This window comes from Bidens hawaiensis, unplaced genomic scaffold, assembly GCF_021521415.1.
Source record: "Bidens hawaiensis isolate Kalapana, Puna unplaced genomic scaffold, B.hawaiensis_p1.1 tig00054936_1, whole genome shotgun sequence".
NCBI lineage: Eukaryota > Viridiplantae > Streptophyta > Magnoliopsida > Asterales > Asteraceae > Bidens > Bidens hawaiensis.
In genome coordinates this window covers 14,276-33,429 of record NW_027499908.1, presented here as the reverse complement: position 1 = coordinate 33,429, position 19,154 = coordinate 14,276, and the positions used below count along the sequence as shown (strand labels likewise).

Below are 19,154 nucleotides of genomic sequence, written 5' to 3'. Positions count from 1 at the left end.
TAACTTTTCCACATTTTCTTGCTTAATCTGCTAAAAATAGTAAAACAATGTTATGAACATATTATAATGTAGAAAATTAAAATGTTACTTCTGCTATACATGAAATATAAACAAAACATATATCTCAAATAAAACTAAAAATGTAAATTCAAACTTGCATTGTCAATGGCTCGAAACTCAATCCCTTCGATATAGATGGCACGACTATCACAATAGCATCGTGAAAATTCCTGTAGCAGAATCTCAAAACTAGTATCTTTCTTGAGATTTGAGTATCGACACAATTCGATTGTCATCCAGCTATCTTCTCTCCACATGGCAAAATATGCATGTAAGTTTTCCTTCCCAATTTTGTACTTTAGGTTCACATACATCCGTTGAGCATTGGACTTTCTTGGACAACAAAATTTGAAGACAAGGTGAACGCTATATTTTACGTCCGATGGTAAAAACTGAGGTCTTATCTTGATTTGGATATTCAAATTCGTAATATCTAACATCTCTGCTACTTTTGGAAACCTGCACGTAGTTTTATATATCAAATTCCACTATGCCTTTGAAAAGTAAACATTTATGGCTTGTTATGATGTGGAGCATCAGACCTAAACGTATAAACATAAAGAGTAATAGAGAAGAACCTTGACTCTTGAATAGATCGCCACCTGTGCGACCAACGGTTTTTAAATGAAAACATTCTTGATGACATCATCTCACTTTGTTCTCCGTTATCAGCGATTGAAAGCGACTATTATACAAGAAAAAAAACTGGATTCATTCCGCATGTATGATTTTGGACTATCTCTCACAATAAAAACTTTGTAATTAAGGATTCATAAAGCTGATAAATAGTATATTTAGAGGAAACTAGTTATTGTACGGGAAAAGATATCCAATCTTTGTGTGCACAATATTGTGATTGATCTAGGCTTGAGTTGATATTTTTGTGATCAATGATTCAATAATGTTTAAAGTTGGAAAAATTACGAAAACATACACTGTTGACCAAAAGCAACATGATTTTTAAGCCTGTAAGTCCTATAGACATCCTTGATTCCAGCCAATCAAAGAGCTTATTTCAGCTTACAGGCTAAAACTTGGTTTAGCTGGCGCCTCCAACTCTGAATTTCATATGTAATTTCCCATGTGGCTATGCCTGTAAGATTAGCCAGCAAGTCCACATCACTAGTCGGCATGTCCTCCTAAGTAAGGGTGGCAAAACAAACCCATTTGGGTTGTTTTGGGTCAATTTGGATAACTTTTAAAATTGAGATGGGTCAGGATGGATCAAAAGAATTTTGTAAGAAGGTCAAGATGGGTTGGGAAAATACTAGTGAGTTTTGGTTATAGGTTAGAATGGGCTAAAGCAAGTTTTATCCAATTTTATTTCACAAAACCCACGGAACAGAATAGAAACCGAGAAATCGAAACCGAAATCGTTGAAACCGAACATATACCGAAACCGACCGAAATGAAAAAAAGCAAAACCGAAGCGAAAAAAAAACTGAAAAAACCGAACCTGAACCGAGACAAAACCGAGTTTTTTTTTTTTAATGAACGAGGAATACAGGGGAAACATTTTAGTTATTTTACTTTTTGCGTTTTCGATTTATATTTTGAGTTATTATTTTTTTATTAATTTTTTTGAATATTTTTTTGAGGGGTTTTTGAATCCTTTGTATTCTAACCTTTACTTGGTTCAAGATAGGGGTTAACTTTACCCATCTTGAGTTCTTGACCTATATCCATCCTAAACCGAATGAAACCGAGAAATCAAAACCGAACAAAAACCGAAAACATTGAAACCGAATAGATACCAAAACAAAAAACAAAAAAAGCAAAAATGAACCAAAAAAAAAACCGAGCCTAAACCGAGACAAAACCGAGTTTTTTTTATTTTTTTTATGAATCGAGGACAACGGCGATGACATTTTAGTTATTTTACATTTTACGTTTTTGATTTATATTTTGAGTTATTAATTTTTTATTAAATTTTTTGAATATTTTTTTGTGGGGTTTTTGAAACCCTTTGCATTTTAACCTTTACTTGGGTCAAGATGGATTAACTTTATCCATCTTGACCCATACCCATCCTAACCCTCTATTTTAAAAATCCATCCTGACCCAAACCCATCACCCAAATCCAACCCAATCCACTCATATTGCCACCTCTACTCCTAAGTATTGGCTATGCCTGTAAGATTGCCATGTGCCTAGTGATATGGACTTGTTGGCTAATTCAACTTGCAACATTACACATGCCACGTCTTGGAATCCTCCACGTGGGGATTTATATTAAATTCAGTGTTGGAGGCTTATAAACCTGTAAGTTTTTAGCCTCTAAGTCCAAAATAGAGCTCTCTGATTGGCTGTAATCAAGGATTATTATATAGAATATGTTTAGTCATAAGGAATCTGGAATCTGAATATGTAGAGTGTCTGTAGGTTTCAGTTGTAAACCCTTTATATATCCCTATATTCATCTTGTACACACACATTCAAATACAATATACAATTACCGAGTTTAACTTGGTATCGGAGCCTAGTCTCTCTGCCGCCACCCGCCGACACAACAGTCCGACTCATCTTGTTTTCTGACGCAACAAAACAATGGCTCTCCTTGCTGCGTTTACCACAAATGAGAAAATAGCCCATAATTCTCTTAAGTTTGGTTTCACCTTATGAGCAACAAACTATGGCTATTGGAAGACCATCATCCAACCCTTTTTGGTTACCAATAATCTGCTTGGTTATGTGGACGAAACCATACCGTGTCCACCTTTCTGCCACTAGTTCTAGAAAAGATAAAGATGAACCAACTTCCAATCCAAACTCTAATTTCTAGACATGTATTATGAATCATGCCCATGTTCGGATGTTGATCATCTATCTCTGAGGCATCCTTCCAGCATGTTCAGGGGCGCACTTCACGAGATCTTGTTAGACCCATTTTGTTTATGTTAGTCTTTTGTATTGTATTTGTTTCTTTTGGGCTGTAATTGTTCAATATGTATGAAATGGCCCAAGGGAAAAACATGTAATGTAGCCCATTGGGCATTTTGAAATGAAAACAATCTCTCATTAATGCTCCTCTATAAATAGGAAGCATGCCATGAGAAGAACAACCTTTTGCCAAAATCATCTAACACACATATACTTTCTCTCGTCTCTCTCTCTCTCTTTCTCTCACTAAACCCGAACATAACCTCAAGATCCGAGACCTCTTTGGTTGCTTAGTGTGATTTCCGCTAGCACTAAATTAGGTTGATTCAAGAATGTTGTTAGATCCACCCACCACGGGACCTACAGATCTTTGGCTCTCTCTTTAACGTGCGTATACACCTCATACTTCCTCAAGAGAATTTACTCTTAAAACATAGCTGCTTAAGATCCAGATGCAAGGTGATGAAACTTCCTCAAACCTATCTCACTCGAGCTCAGGGATATGGATGCTTTGGCCAATATTGGAAAACATGTGAAAGAAAAGGATCTTGTCCTGCTCGTGATATCAGGACTTCGAGAAGAATACAACAGTTTCAAAAAAGCTGTTTTGACTCGTCAGTTTCCAACTTCATTTACCGAACTTCATGGTCTTTTTTCTAACCATGATTGCATGATCAAGAAATCCCTACCTGATGTCTCTCCTGCTCAGGTGTTCACTGCTGTTACATACATCCATGAATCCACTGCCTCCTCTACTACTAGTGTCTCTCGCTCTCAACCACTGCTTCAATAACTACAACAACTAGTTGGTTAGCTTGGCCTTACATTACAACCCATAACTTAGCTGGTTTCACCATCCCCACAAGCCTTTAACTCTAATTGGTCTGTTGGCAATAGAGGTCATGGTCAATACAATCGCTGCGGTAGGGGTAATTACAACACCAACCGTAACCAAGGAGAAGGAAATCGTAGCCATTTCTCTTGGGTTCAAACCAAAACACCGTTTATAGTGTGGTATTGCTCATGTTCCTTCAATATGGCCCAACCGTGACCCTGCCACACTAAGGGGAAGACAACCTTCAACTAACTTTACTGATTACCGCTCACAAGCATTTCCAATTGGCTTCCTGACACGGGTTCCACCAATCATGTTGCACTAGATCTCTTCAATTTAATGGTGCACAACCGTATCACGGCGAAGATAATCTGGCAATGGTAAGGGGTTACCAATTCTACATATTGGTTCCTCTCGTTTTTACTCACCAACCAAAACATTTTCTCTCACAAATGTCCTTCATGTTCCCGAAATTAAACAAAAACTTCTTTCTGTTCAAAAATTCTGCCATGATACTAATGTGTTTTTTGAATTTCACTCTACCTTTTTTGCTGTGAAGGACATGTTTACACGCACCACCCTCCTCACGGGTCCAAGTAATGGTGGGCTCTACTCCTTTTTTGTCTTCCTAGAGTTGAACATGTTCACAAAGTTTCCTTTTCAACCACACGTGCTTCCTCCACCACATGGCATCAGAGACTTTGTCATCCACATAAAGACCTTTTACAATTCATGCTTTCTAAGTACTGTTTACCTCTTTCTAATAAGAGTTCTAGTTCTTTTTGTAATTCATGTCCAGTTGGAAAATCTTCCAAACTTCATATATCGACATCTACTTATAAACGCAATGGTATTTTGGATTTAGTTTTTTTGTGATGTGTGGGGACATGCTCTCGTTACCTCTTCTAATGGGCATTGTTAACTTTTATTGTATGCTGATCATTTTTCCCGGTTTATGTGGATTTTCTCATTAAAACATAAATATGATGTTTATGCCACCTTTAAATGTTTTCTAGCGATGGTTGAATGACAATTTCACACAATGTTAAAATCCGTTCAGGGAGGAGAATTCAGGAATCTTTCACAGTTTTTCTCCTGTCTCAGTAACATCCATCTACTATCTTGCCACATACGAGTGAACACGGTTTTGTAGAACGTTGTCATCTACATGTGGTTGAAACTGGTTTAACCTTATATGTCCAATCAAATGTCCCACGGCGTTTTTGGCATTACACTTTAGACACCCCATTTTACTTAATTAATCGAATGCTATCCCGTACAAACTCAAAACACCTCTCATTTGAACAAGTGTTCAATCATAAACCCGATTTCTCTTTCCATCGGGTCTTTGGGTGTCAATGTTACCCTTGTCTTCGTCCTTACAACAAACACAAAATGGATTTCCACTCCACATCTTGTGTGTTTCTTGGGTATATCGCCTCTCATCATGGCTATAGGTGCTTTGATTATACTTCTGATTGCATCTACGTCGCTCGCCGCGTTCGTTTTAACGAATCATACCTTCCTTTCCATACTTCCCACACCCACACCGACCCTCTAACTACACCAACTCCATCTCCCTATGTTTTGTCCTACCCTACCGATCTATCTTTTTCTCCATTAGCTGCAATACTTACAAATCAATCCATTCAGCCCAAACACCTCCTCCTCACACACCAACAACCCAATCTACTTCATCCCTTCCACACCGCCACCCTCTCCTCATGCCCAAATATAACTAGAGGCTGCAAACCCATCTCTTACAGCCCAATCTCCACCGTTTCACACATACAACAGGTGTCCCAAACCAGCTTGCTGCTCCTGTTTCCTCTTCTAACCAGCCTGTTCAACCTCGTGTTCATCCTAAAAACCTTCGGCCTTACCCTAAACAAACCACCAAATATAATGCTCATTCCTTTCACACCTATACCACTACTGGTTCGGTTACCGAACCCACCTCATTTAACATTGCTAGCAAAGATCCTAAATGGCGTCATGCTACGGCTAAAGAGTACTCAGCCCCAATTATGAATGGCACATGGTCCTTAGTTCCTCAAGGTCACAATGTTAATGTAGTTGCTTGCAAATGGGTGTACAAATTAAAATGTGACCAAGTTGGAGCCATTGAGCGCTGCAAAGAACGCCTTGTTGCCAAGGGGTTTCACCAACAACCGGGTATTGATTATCACTAAACCTCTAGTCCAGTTGTGAAATCCATAACTATACGTGTCGTCTTTCACTCTCTGTCACGAGACAATGGCCACTTCGACAGTTAGATGTGCAAAATGCGTTTCTTCATGGTGATCTCAAAGAAAAGGTTTACTTGCAGCAACCATATGGTTTTGTTGATCCACACAAACTGGATCACGTATGCCTACTTCATAAATCTTTGTACGAGCACAAACAGCCCCCAAGGCATGGCTCATCACCTCCACACGGCTTTACATGCCCTTTGTTTTAAAGGGTCCAAAACTGGCCCATCTCTTTTCATCTACTCGGCATGAGGCACCCTCTTATATATGTCGGTGTATGTTGATGGCATTATTCTAACAGGTAACAACCCTACAACCATTGATCATGTTGTGCACAGCCTTAGCAAGTCTTTTGCTGTTCAAGATACGGGCCCTCTTTCCTATTTTTTGGGTATTGAAATCAGCCCCAAAGGTAATAAGTACATTATGGAAATCCTTGATTGAGCGGGCCTATCTAATGCTAAACATGTGCCTTTCCCATCACCACCACGGCTAAATTGGCTCTTGGTGATAGTCCACCATTTGATAATCCGGTTAAATACCGGCAGATAGTTGGGGCGCTTCAATATTTAACTCTTTCACGCCCGGATATCACATTTGCAGTCAACAAAGTTAGCCAGTTTATGAACTCGCCTACTGATGACCACTGGACAGCATTTAAACGAATCCTTCGTTACCTTCAGGGCACAACCGACTATGGTCTTCTGTTACAACACAAGTCTGGTTCTCACTTGCATGCTTACATGGATGCTACTTTTAAGTACTCCCTCATCTGATGCTGATTGGGCCAGTTGTCCAGATGACCCTTCGGTCTACTGGGGGATTTGCAATATATTTTGGCTCCAATCTAGTGTCCTGGTCTACTAGAAAACAAAAGACTGTCTCTCAGTCATCAACGAAATCCGAATATAAAGCCTTAGAAGATACGGTTGCTAAGCTCACTTGGCTTGAAACCCTCCTACGGGAATTGTGTGTTCCTATTGCCTCAGCCCCCACTTTCTGGTGTGATAATTTGGGTGCTACTTACTTATCGGCAAATCCTGTTTTTCATGCAAGTACCAAACATGTGGAAGTTGATTTCCATTTTGTTCGAGAAAAGGTAGCACAAAGGAACTCTCAGTTCAGTTTATTTCTACACATGATCAGATCGCTGATGTATTCACAAAGCCGCTGCCTTCACAAAGATTTCTTCTATTACGGTCCAAGATACAGGTCTTCCCCGGCCTTTGCTTGCGGGGGAATACTAGACAGAATATGTTTAGTGATAAGGAATCTGAATATGTGGAGTCTAGGGATATGGATAGTCTATAGGTTTCAGTTGTAATCCCTTTATGTATCCCTATATTCATCTTGTACACACACATTCAACTACAATATACAATCACCAAGTTTAACTAGGATGCATATAGGACTTACATGCTGAAAATGATGTCTGTTGTGGTAAAAATCTGGTCAACTTTGTCTATTTTGGTAATTGTCCCTTAAAATTTGAATAAAATCCAGTAATCCACTAAACATAAAATAACATATGAGAAGGAACTAAGTACCAGTTTGTCATCCTTAAGGAGGATTCCCTTAGAGAGTATGTCGTGGATATCCTTTTTCACCATTGTGGTGTATATCTCAGGAGACTTTGAAAACTGAAGTATTTCTTTGTAGTTTCTAGGCAATTTGGCCTCCCATATTTCATAAGACTCCTGCATATTACTTAAGAATTAAGTAATACTAATGTTACAAAACAGTATTCATTAGACTCCAGCATATTACCCGTTTTCATTTCCATGATATTTGATTTATTAAGGGTTGTGAAATATAAAACAGAACATAAAATGTAAACTTTCTTAGTATTTTTTTATTTGCATATTTTGTTTTGATGATGTATAGTAATATACCTATGTTGAAATGAATACTGTTTAGTAAGGCTGCAAAAACTTGAAATTCCAATGCTTTTTGAAGATGTGCTACCACCTCACCTGCTGTTGGTCGTTCTTCTCTCTTTTCATGTAAGCATTGAAACGCGATCCTTCGAAATGTAGCCAATGATTCCAGCACAATTTGTTCCTTTATACCTTCAAACACTATCTCTTCAACCCATGCTACTTGGAAGTGACGTTTAACCAACACGTCTAAAAACTGACTGCTATCAGTGAAGTCATGTGGACATGCCATTCTCCCACACAGGATTTCAAATAGCACCACGCCAAATGAGTAAATATCAGATTCTTTGGTTAAGGTATGTGTTCCCCAGTACGAGGGGTCACAATAGCCAGGGGAGCCTAAAACATCATTCTTGAGATACTTAATCTCCTTATTTGCTGGATATGTTAATTCATGCTCGAAACCATAAATTTTTGCTTTCCAATCCTCAGTTAGTAAAATGTTGGAACTTTTTATGTCTCTATGTATCACCACATCTTGTCCTACACTACCTCCATGAAGGAAATGCAGCCCGTTTGCAATATCAATGCATATCTTAAGTCGTGTGCTCCATGAAAAGCTAGTATCATTCAAATACCTACTGAGACACCCGTTAGAGGCATCCTCATAAACAATGATTTTTTCATCTAGTTCTTTACAATAGCCCACAAGACCAATAATATTCTCTTGTTTATGCTTGAAAAGAACTTCAAACTCTCTCAAAAAACCATGTTCTTGATCCAATCTGTTAAATCGCCTAACGACAACCTTCTTAAGCCCACTACTGTGTTGAACTTCTCCTCTATATAGTTTCTCATATCCACTAATAATGCAGTTTTCATCACTAAAGTTTCCGACACCTAATGCTATTTCTTCAAGTGACATTTTTAAGGTATCCCTCCAGTTTTCCTGTGAATATTCTTAAGCAGTGAACTGGAAACTCTTCATTTTAATAAAATGTCGAAGAAATACAAATTGGACAGAAGTACATACCTTTTTTTTGCGGCTATGTGCCAAAATAGATACTTATTGTGAATTTTTTGTATATTATTCACTTAAAAAACCATGTATAATTAATAAATATGAACCACTAATTTCAACTATTTAAGTGTAGATCACAAAACAAAAGCGGAACAAATTACCCTATGAAAATGTTAGACATTAATCCCTCACATGTAAAGTTTAGGGTTAATTATGTCAAAGTGTCAAACTATGTTTTAGTTAGTTTTATTATTAATGTATTTTAGAAGGGTTAAAGTTGTAAATAGATAGTCTATAAATACTTGTCAAGATCCATGGAAAATAAGAACCCTTTTTCTTCAATTCAATTGTAATTGTTTGATTATTATTAAATTTATCAATCTTCATCTTATATTCTGGGCAACAATTGGCATCAGAGCCACGTTTGTGTTCAATTGAAATTGATCATTAATAATCGATCTTGGAAGTTGGAATCATCGTTCGATTTTTCAAAATCTGCAGGCAATAAGGCCTTCTCGGAATTGATTGTGATCACAAAAGGAAATCGATTTCAGTTTTTGATTCATATAATCCGTGATTGAAGTTGGCTACTGTCTTGATTCGATTTGGGTTCCACAGACTGTTGTGGAATTGTTGAGACGTAAACAGAAGAATCGGTCAATTCATAAAATCGTGATTCACATTTGTTGTGATCTTTTCTGAGTTGTTCAGGAAATTTTAATGATTGGAGAAATAATCATATTACCAAATCAATCAATCAATTGCATGTGTTCGTTGAAAAAATCTATTCGACCAGATATTGTTATATGGTTTATTGAAATTGCAATTGAAATTGCAATTGATTAGAAGCAACAGTTGTTTTGTTGATTAGAAGCAACAGTTGTCTGTTCTTAGTTCCGGTTATAATTGGAAACGAAAGAAAACAATCAGAATTGTTTTTTTATTCATGTATAACAAAAATTGGTTTTTGTGTTTATATCTATAATTTGCAGAAAAATAACTTTGGTTTTGGAGTTGTTCTCGGTAATCAAACCAGAAACCACATCTTGTTTGGAATTATTACTGGTTGTGGTCTTAAAAAAACAAAAGCACCATCTGGTGTATAATATTTTTTCCGTTTTATGACCATTATGCCCTTAACACATAAAGAAAACCAAAGTTCCTTGGATAATAAACCAAAGTCGGATCACTAATATCCACTAGTGTATTGGGTTAATCTTCCATTAACAAACATTTGTTGTTCATTTATTTAAGAAACTAAGTTTTGGATAAAACCAAAAATTGGGTCATTAGAATCCAATAGTATACTTGGTTTGATTGTATTTGAACATACAAAGATTTGTTCTTTGTTTAAACAGAACCAAATTTTTATAAACTTTTGTTTTGGTTCTTACAAGTTTAAAAGGTTATTGGAACCTTAAATTATACTCTGTGTATAATTATACTCTGTGTATAATTATTATTCTTGAGTGGTGATCATGTCGGAAACACCAAATGATAAGAATGCCATCATGACTTATAAAGAGTCGGGATTGTCCCTTGCAAATTACCAATGCCCCATGTTAAAGTCTACAATTCTACAAATTATACAACATTGGCAATTCGAATGAAGATCATATTAGATGCAAATGGTCTTTGGGAAACGATAGAGCCCACTAGTGAAACAAATGCGGATGTCAAGAAAGACAAGTTTGAAATTGCATTTTTGTTTCAAACTCTATAAGAAGATCTACTTCTTCAAGTGGCAGAATGCAAAACTGTAAGAGAAGTGTGGGATACACTTAAAACAAGACATCTTGGTGCAACACAAGTGCAACAGGCATGGTTGCAAAGCATCAAGTCTGAATTGGACAAGTTGCAAATGAAAGACGATGAGACTATCGATTCTTTCACAACGAGACTAACAAATATTGTTAGTAAGGTGACCAGACGTTGTGGTGCAAAATTTGATCAGCCCACGTTAGTAAGAAAAATCTTGACCTCTATGCCCGATAGATTTTTGCAAATAATTGCTTCAATAGAGCAATTTACGGATCTGGACTGTGTATCGGTAGATGATATCATCAGGAGACTTAAAACCTTTGAAGAAAGGATTAAGTCTAAAAGAGGAACTGTGACTGATTATCAAGATAAACTATTGTTCACGTGACACGACAATGAACTTGGTCGTGGCCAACCGTTTGGAAATCGTGGACGAGGTAAATTCCGCCCGTCGCGAGGACGAGGCATGAAAAATTATCAAGATAGAGAGGAAACCCCTTTTAAATCAGAAAAATCTGACAACAAACCATAAGAAAATAATAGTGAGCACCCCATAGCGGGCACAAAAGATAAATCTCGCGTCGTGTGTTATAAATGTGGTAAGGTTGGAGATTATGCCTACGAATGTCCAAATCGAAAACACAAGAATGGCAAGGCTCTCTTAGTTGAAAGTGAAGATGAAGAGCCTACCCTCTTGATGTCAATATAATGTTAGACAAAAGTTGATCATGTGATATGATCAAAATGTAAAAGAAAGTAGTATGAAGCAAGTATCGTGTGAAGCAAAGTTCGTGAGAAGCGAAGTAAAAAGTCGTAAGAAGAAAATCGTGAGAAGCAAAATCGTGAGAAGCAAGTTGTGAGAAGCAAGTCGTGAGAAACAAATTGTGCGAAGCATAGTCGTGAGAAGCAAAGTAAAGTCGTGAGAAGCAAAATGAAGTCGTGAGAAGCAAACGAATTCTTGTAAAGTAAATCAAGTGGAACATTCAATGAAAGGAAGGAAGCCATAGTTCAAGGATTAAAGAATAGTGGCGTGAAAAGACGAAGTTAGAAGATTTGAAGATCAAAAGACTCTATCTTTACATGTTCGTGATTAAGGAGGTGAATGTTAGACATTAATCCCTCACATGTAAAGTTTAGGGTTAATTATGTCAAAGTGTCAAACTATGTTTTAGTTAGTTTTATTATTAATGTATTTTAGAAGGGTTAAAGTTGTAAATAGATAGTCTATAAATACTTGTCAAGATCAATGGAAATTAAGAACCCTTTTTTCTTCAATTCAATTGTAATTGTTTGATTATTATTAAATTTATCAGTCTTCATCTTATATTTATATTCTAGGCAACAGAAAATTAGTGACTTCCTATGTTTCCGGAATCATTTTCATTAAATTATATTAAATGAGCACATGCACTATTACTACTATCGACAAGGGCTATAGTTAGCAAGATCATTGTATTAGCTTTTGACTTACTTGAAATTTTAATGCCTCCTGAAGTTCCTTGATGACTTCTTCAATTGTTGGACGCTCTGCTTGAGACTTCTTCAAACATTGATATGCAATTTTGGAAAATGCAGTCAAAGATTCATGACAAGGACCTATTTTCAAAGTAGTACTAAGTTCATGAGCTTCATCTATTATTTTCGGATCCAAGATTTCTTTTAGTGTTCCATTATCATAGTGTCTTTGTGCGATGGGTGCAAGCCCCCTTTCATTTTCCGATGTGTATTTTAAATCATAGGCCAATGTCCCTGCGAAGATCTCAAATAAAACTACCCCAAAGGAATAAATATCTGATGCTCTTTTTAACCGGTGCGTCCTAGCATATTCTGGATCTAAGTACACATTTGTACCTGCAATATTATTTGTATTGATGGTGCTATTCTGTTGATTCAGAGTGTGAAATTTTGAGAGCCCAAAGTCTGCAATCTTGGCCTCCCAATTCATACCCAAAAGTATATTATCACTTTTTATATCACGATGTACCATCCATTTTTTTTCCTCGAAGGTTGTATGCAGGAAATTCAATCCATGTGAAATATCAATACATATTCTGAGACGTTGTGCCCATGTAAGATTAACCATGTTATTCGAGTTTCCCAAATAAGCATCCAAACTTCCCCTAGGAGCATGCTCAAACACAAGAAGCATTTCGTCACCTTCAACACAAAATCCTTGAAGTGATACTATGTTGGGATGCTCACATATACTGAGCGCATCAAGTTCGGAAATGAACCCTTCTTTTCCTTGACCATCTTCTCTCTGGAAAATGCGTTTTATAGCTACTGTGTTGTGAATTTTAGGAAGTCCGTGTGTATTATTCTCTTGTGTTTCCAATAAAACTCTAGAGCCAATATGATTGAAATCTCCCTTGTATACTGCACCATACCCGCCAAATCCAAGAAGATTTTTTTCGTGGAAGTTCTCAGTGGCTAACCGTATATCATAAAGTGGAATCTTCAAATGTTTCAAGCGCACCTGAAAAATAGAATGTTGTAATTGGTACATGCAAGGAAAGACGAAAACTTAAATCAAATTTATGATATTGTCTTCTTTATGTGGAATATAAACCGGATTCGGTGAGTTAAGCCTTTAAATATTTAGTTTTGTACAAACAGGATCTTGTTTTAACTCATGTGTTATAGGCTTTTAGCTAAGTAATTTCTGATATCCAATATTGTAATCTATTTGTTTTCAAAATCAATCAAGTAACATTTCCATTTGTGGATACCTTCTCCTAAGTATATGCTATGTCCTAGCTTCTCCAACTAAAGGTACCTTCTCTAACGTCTTAAAAATGATCTGGATAGGTATTAGAGGCACTACATTGCCACCTTGTGTGTGCCCATGTATATTCCAACGCTAGCCATGAAAAATTTACGTTCTTCAAGTACTACACTTATAGATGGAAAAGCTCAAAGGGTCAAAGAAAAAAGAAGTGTCACCTTGTGTTACATGGTGTTTAGAAAGTTTGTTCAGTATAGTCTTAGAAGATACGGGTAAAATTTTCAAGGAGGAGTATGGGCAGCGAACATCATGAATTCGACAAGAGACTAGATCTTATGACATTTGCTACGATCTATCAAGTCTTTCTAGTAGAAAGGGCTACAAGCAAAAAAGGTTTTAATAAAATAGTAAAGGAGTGTGGGAGAGACACTTGGAAAGATGCGTAGCAATGTCAAATGGGCGAAAGAAGCGAAGGTCCGAACCTTGAGAAGTGACTTCGAGGTGACTCGTATTAAGGAGAAAGTATCTATTGATGAGTTCACCAAGAGAATGAACACGATCGTGATACATATTCGCTCACTTGGAGAAAAAGTAGACTAGATTACGATGGTAAAGAAATTTCTTCGAAATATTCCATGAGGTTAATGCTGAATGTAACATCAATCATGCAATTACGTGATCTAGGGAACATATCAGTTGCAGGATTTGTAAGTCGTTTGATGATCCTCCAAGAGTGGGTTCATGGTCTCCAAGAATGAGGGGGTTTGCAGGTCCCACAAGCGAGGATGGTGGCTTATCCAGACAAAACAGGAGATTATTCGAAGGAAAAAAAGTTAGAAGTCAGGTGTGAGGATGATGTGGCTAACACTGATGACGGGTATCTTAAGTGAAGCATCATTCCCACAAGGGATACTTGAAAAAAGTTCATTGTCAGCCTATCCAATAAAAGAGAAAGTCAAATGGAGTCAAAGTGTAGCACCATGACAATGAAGCAAACAATCATATGAAGGGAACAACATCAAAGTTTCTTGATGTAGATGAACAAGAAGATCGGTTTAGGTCGATTTTGTGCTCAAAGCGAACCAAAATCAAATTCCGGTTTACATGTTTAAGAAACTAATCGGCTCGGTATTATATAGTTTCCAGTTTTTGTTTATTCATATGGTTTTGATTTGGTTAAGGGTCGTTATTGGTTATACATTTGGGCTTAAAATGTTCAATTTTGCTATTTATTCCATTAAAAGAAACTAGATTATTAGGTATTTCGGTTCAGTTTTTAAGGTTATTTTGGTTAACCGGTATTCTGCTCATCCCTAGATCGTGTTCTGTTGGAGGCGAGTCTACAATTTAAATTAAAACTAATGTTTGATCTTTTAATTGCAAACTTGATATCAGAAGCTGCTAAGTGAGGTGAATTACATTCTAAGACATAAAAGCACTATTATACATCTTGAACAGCAAATGGAAGAAGGTCTTGGAAGAGACCTACACCAGATGAACTAACAAGCATTTGACCATAATGACATGTTTCTCTTTAATATACTAAGGTCCCTTCATCGAGTTTACAAAAATCTTGTGAAAATAGGTTGACCAACATGTTTCTTGAGAGCCTATGATAAGTTTGATTGATTGTGGCATACAAGGTTTGGACATTTTAATTTCTATGCTTTATGAGACATGGAAAGTAAATATGATGGAAGGATTTCCAATGACAAAACACCACGAATCAGCTTTGTATGAGTCAAGCTCAAGCTAAGTGTCGCAGCTCGTTAAATAAAATCAAGCTGAGCCGAGACGGCTCGAGTTGAGTTCGAGCTGGGCCGAGCTCGGCTCGTTTACAGCCCTACTTACTATCAAGTATATTTAAAAACTCTTTAACTTGAAGCATTTACTTACTTGAAAGTGTAATGATTTCTCAAGGGACTTGATGACAACTCCCAATGTAGGGCGTTCGCTTGGGGTGTCTGCCAAACATTGATAAGTTATTTTGAAAAATGTATCCAAAGAATCTTGGTTAGGTCCTTTTGTTAGAGTATAACTGCACTCTTGAGCTTCTTCCATTATATTAGGATCTGCAATTCCTTTTTGCTTTCCTACATTAAAGTCCCATCGCCATAAGTTTAAATTAGTTAGCCCCTTGACATCGGCCAACTTCCCAGTTAGGATCTCAAATAAAATTACTCCAAGAGAGTAAATATGATTCGGTTCTTTATGTTCCAACACATATTCTGAATCCAGGTACATATTGGTGCCTCCAATATTATATGTATCATTGAATTTGGTGATTCCAAAGTTAGCTATCTTTGCGGTCCAGTTCATATCCAATAAAACATTTGCACTCTGTAATCCTTGATATATCATACTTGATTTGTCATCCAAGTTGTCAAGTTAGTACTTCAATCCATTTGCAATATCGAGGCAGATGCGAATTCGCTGCTCCCAAGTAAAGTTAGCCATTTCACTGGTTCTTCCCAAATATTTATCAAGGGCTCCTTCAAAAGCACCCTCAAAAACAAGAATCGTCTCAGAGTCTTCATCACAAAAACCAAGAAGGGTTAGTAGGTTCGGATGCTTACGACGACTAAGCATTTCAATTTCGACAAAGAACTCGTTTCTTATTCTCTCGTATTTCTGATTGATGAACCTTTTAATTATTACTGTCCTTTTTGACAGTTCACCTTTATCCTCCCCTTCTTTTGTCAACACATTTTCCATATCAAAATGGTCTAGCTGTGCCCTATACACCATTTCATCACTGTTTGACATAATCCGGTGTATAGAGTCAAAATCATCCGTGGCCAACTTTATATTATTGAGTGGAATCTTCAAGTATGCAAATTTCCTCACCTGTTACAGTCTGTGTTAGTGAAGGAAAACACGTTACGTTAATACTTATGTTATTTAGTGGAATCTCAATTTTTTCGCAGCACCTTTTCGCAACACATTCATCTGCTGCACCCGATTCCAACCAACCAGTTGAGGCCACGTGGCTTATTTAATAAGGAAACTATAGTTATAATCTTTTAATTCTTACATTAAAAGTAACAACAAATTTAGCATTTTACAAAGAAGCACATATGTTATAACATTGTTATAGAACTTTAAATAACCTCGTGTTTTAGTTTTTTAGCCATCGAGCCAACTCAGTAATTAGCCAACATATAGTTCGTGGATACTAATGGGAATGAAATTATTATGAAAGAACTTACAAGATTTTCGTGTTTCAATTGTATCTCCAAAGCTTTCTCAAGTCCTTCAACAATTAGACGCATATTTGGGCGTTGCTCAAGTTGTTTCTTCATGCAGTTATGGACGATTTCTAAAAAGATCGACCGTGAATGTCGGTGCATTTGTTTCCTTAGATTTGGATCAATAATATCTGCCAGCTCTAGCCCTTCATAATGGTTTTTCCCCATTTGAGCTATATATTGACTCACATCATTAATCGATACTTTCCTCCCACAAAGCACTTCCAACAATATCACCCCCAAAGAGTAAACATCGGACTTGTGTGTCCCATATCCGGTCTTTGTGTATACTGGGTCTGTGTAGCTGGTTGTATTATGGAAGACAACACTATACGGTACCCGAAATCCAAAACAAAATACCTTTGCTTCCATGTCTTTATCTAACAATATCTTAGAGCTCCTGATATCATGATGAAAGCCAATATGATAACATTCGATATCATTATGGATGTATTTCAACGCAAGTGAAGCATCAACACATATATGCAACCTTTGGGTCCATGTGAGGGTTAGATCACCAACACTTAGATGGTCTTCGAGACTTCCGTTAACTGCATGCTCCATAATAATCATCATTTCATCATTCTCATCACAAAAACCAACAATAGATACTGTATTTCTATGCCGGATGATAGAAAGTGTCTGAATCTCTCTCACGAAGACATATTTTGTTAGCCCGTCCACAGGATGAAACCTTCGTATAACAACATCAATGCCTTCTTTGAACCAAAGGAGTTTTCCTTTGTAAACATCTGCAACTTTACCTCGTTTTAAGAGATTTTCTTCCGCGAAATTTTGGGTGGCTGTTACTATATCTTCAAGTGGGATTACTATATGTTCAAGTTGGGTTCTCAAAGCAAAGTAATCCAATTTTGAATAAGACATGAGGTTTCACTGTATCAAGAAATAACCAGAGTAAATTAAACTAATACTATTAATGTAATAATGAATAACTTATGTCACGCTATTTATTTAGGATGAGTTAGGATAATGGGTCAAACAAATCATTAGTCGATTCTCACACTGATTCACAAAATATATAATTGTAATTCATGATCAAATGTTACTTAAAATATTCTATCAGTAATATAGGTGTTCATCATTTTGTTTTTCGTATTAATACAAAACACACACACTGCAGTATGCAAGAATTCACACAGTTCGCGATATTCGTCGGACTAATTCTAACAGAGACAAGGTCTAGAGATCAATGTGTAGGAAGATGATATTTAACGAGTGAAACACATGTGAAAGCTTATGCAATGGTTTGTGCCAGAAGCGATGGACACCGATGGTATACTCGCGTAACGTGTCATCGTACGCGTTAAACAAGTGTAATGTGGGGCCAATCACGCATCAAGCATTGATTTAAGTGCGTAGCAGGGCTGATTTACGCACGTCACATAGCACCTGAGTCTGTTTCCGGTCTGTTAAGCGTAACCAGCTCTGCAGGTGTAATCGACATTTAAATACGCGTAACCGACACCTAAACGCGCATAATTGGTGCCGAAGCTAGAAGCAAAATGAAAGGCACAATCAGTGTTGTAGAAATCGCCAGGCGCTAGTCGAGAGGTGGGATAGGGACTAGCGATTAATCAGATTAGTCGGGATTAATCGGATTGGAATTTATATGTAAATTTTCAAATAAACATATATATTCCAAATTTTATGTATAAATTTTCAATTTTTACCGATTTTGGACAAATCGGGATTAATTGGTTACAAGTCGGTGGGTCAATGACTAGCGATTAATCAGGTTTTTTACAACATTGGGTGCAGTATATACTAAAAGAAAAAAAACATAACCTGAAACTTGTTCTGACCTGAATCAAACTAATCATTTTTCAAATTAACCCGTTCCGATCCCAGCCAGTGACCCGAACCGTGTCCTAGATATAACACATGGCCTTATAGGTGAAAAGGGTTGATGCGTTACAAATCACAATAGGAGATATATAAAAAACATAAAACCCAGCCCAAAAGTAATTAGCAGACTAACCTTGCATCAACAATGGCATGCAGAGGCAGTGGTTGACTTTTCGATTTGCTACCAGAGGCCAGAGCTAGATAGAAAATTACTATATAACTAATCAGGAAGAGATTAATTATTTAAAGATAGAATTACGGTCCTTTATGTTTGTAGCAGATTTCATTGCTTGTCATTTATCTTTAAAATTGATCTGTTTTATACTTTATGTTTTCAAATGCTATATTGTTTATCCTTTGGCCCTAACCTAGTTAGTTTTTTCCATTAAGTCTGATCATGTGTGAGGGCAACTTAGAATTATTACCCTTTTATTAAAAATAGATAATGTATTTATAGTTTTATACATATATACTCCCATCTCCCCTGTTGAATTAATCCACAGCCACTATAGCTTCATCTCCGCGAGCTATTACCGTCTTCTCCGATGAGCCACTGGCACTGCACCGGGACCCACCACCACAGCTGCCCTATGCGCCATTTTTTTTCTCTCTTCCTCCCTTTCCTAGCC

At 37.0% G+C, this 19,154-nt stretch overlaps 1 protein-coding gene across 2 annotated transcripts; it reads right to left on the bottom strand.

Moving 5' to 3' along the window:
* Positions 1 to 83: 83 nt before the first annotated feature.
* On the bottom strand, positions 84 to 18,695 carry LOC143600818 (receptor like protein kinase S.2-like). Of its 2 annotated transcripts, XM_077078391.1 has the most exons (8): positions 18,659 to 18,695; positions 16,621 to 17,553; positions 15,308 to 16,258; positions 12,158 to 13,162; positions 7,960 to 8,853; positions 7,575 to 7,724; positions 639 to 745; positions 84 to 519 (listed from the first exon to the last, which is right to left on the bottom strand). In XM_077078391.1, exons 3-8 carry the CDS (start codon positions 15,770 to 15,772, stop codon positions 135 to 137), a joined length of 3,006 nt encoding a protein of 1,001 aa, XP_076934506.1. In that variant the 5' UTR covers positions 15,773 to 16,258; positions 16,621 to 17,553; positions 18,659 to 18,695; the 3' UTR covers positions 84 to 134. The 2 variants fall into 2 exon arrangements, with proteins under 2 accessions (XP_076934506.1, XP_076934505.1); XM_077078390.1 differs by lacking the exon at positions 18,659 to 18,695 and having other exon boundaries at positions 16,621 to 17,577.
* Positions 18,696 to 19,154: the final 459 nt, after the last annotated feature.

Coding starts and splice junctions, on each gene's coding strand:
- LOC143600818 (XM_077078391.1), bottom strand. CDS start 15,772: ATGATATATCAAGGATTACAGAGTGCAAATGTTTTATTGGATATGAAC. Junction 8,854..12,157: donor AGGAGGCATTAAAATTTCAA/GTAAGTCAAAAG, acceptor GAATATTCACAG/GAAAACTGGAGGGATACCTT. Junction 7,725..7,959: donor AAAAAGCATTGGAATTTCAA/GTTTTTGCAGCC, acceptor AGTAATATGCAG/GAGTCTTATGAAATATGGGA.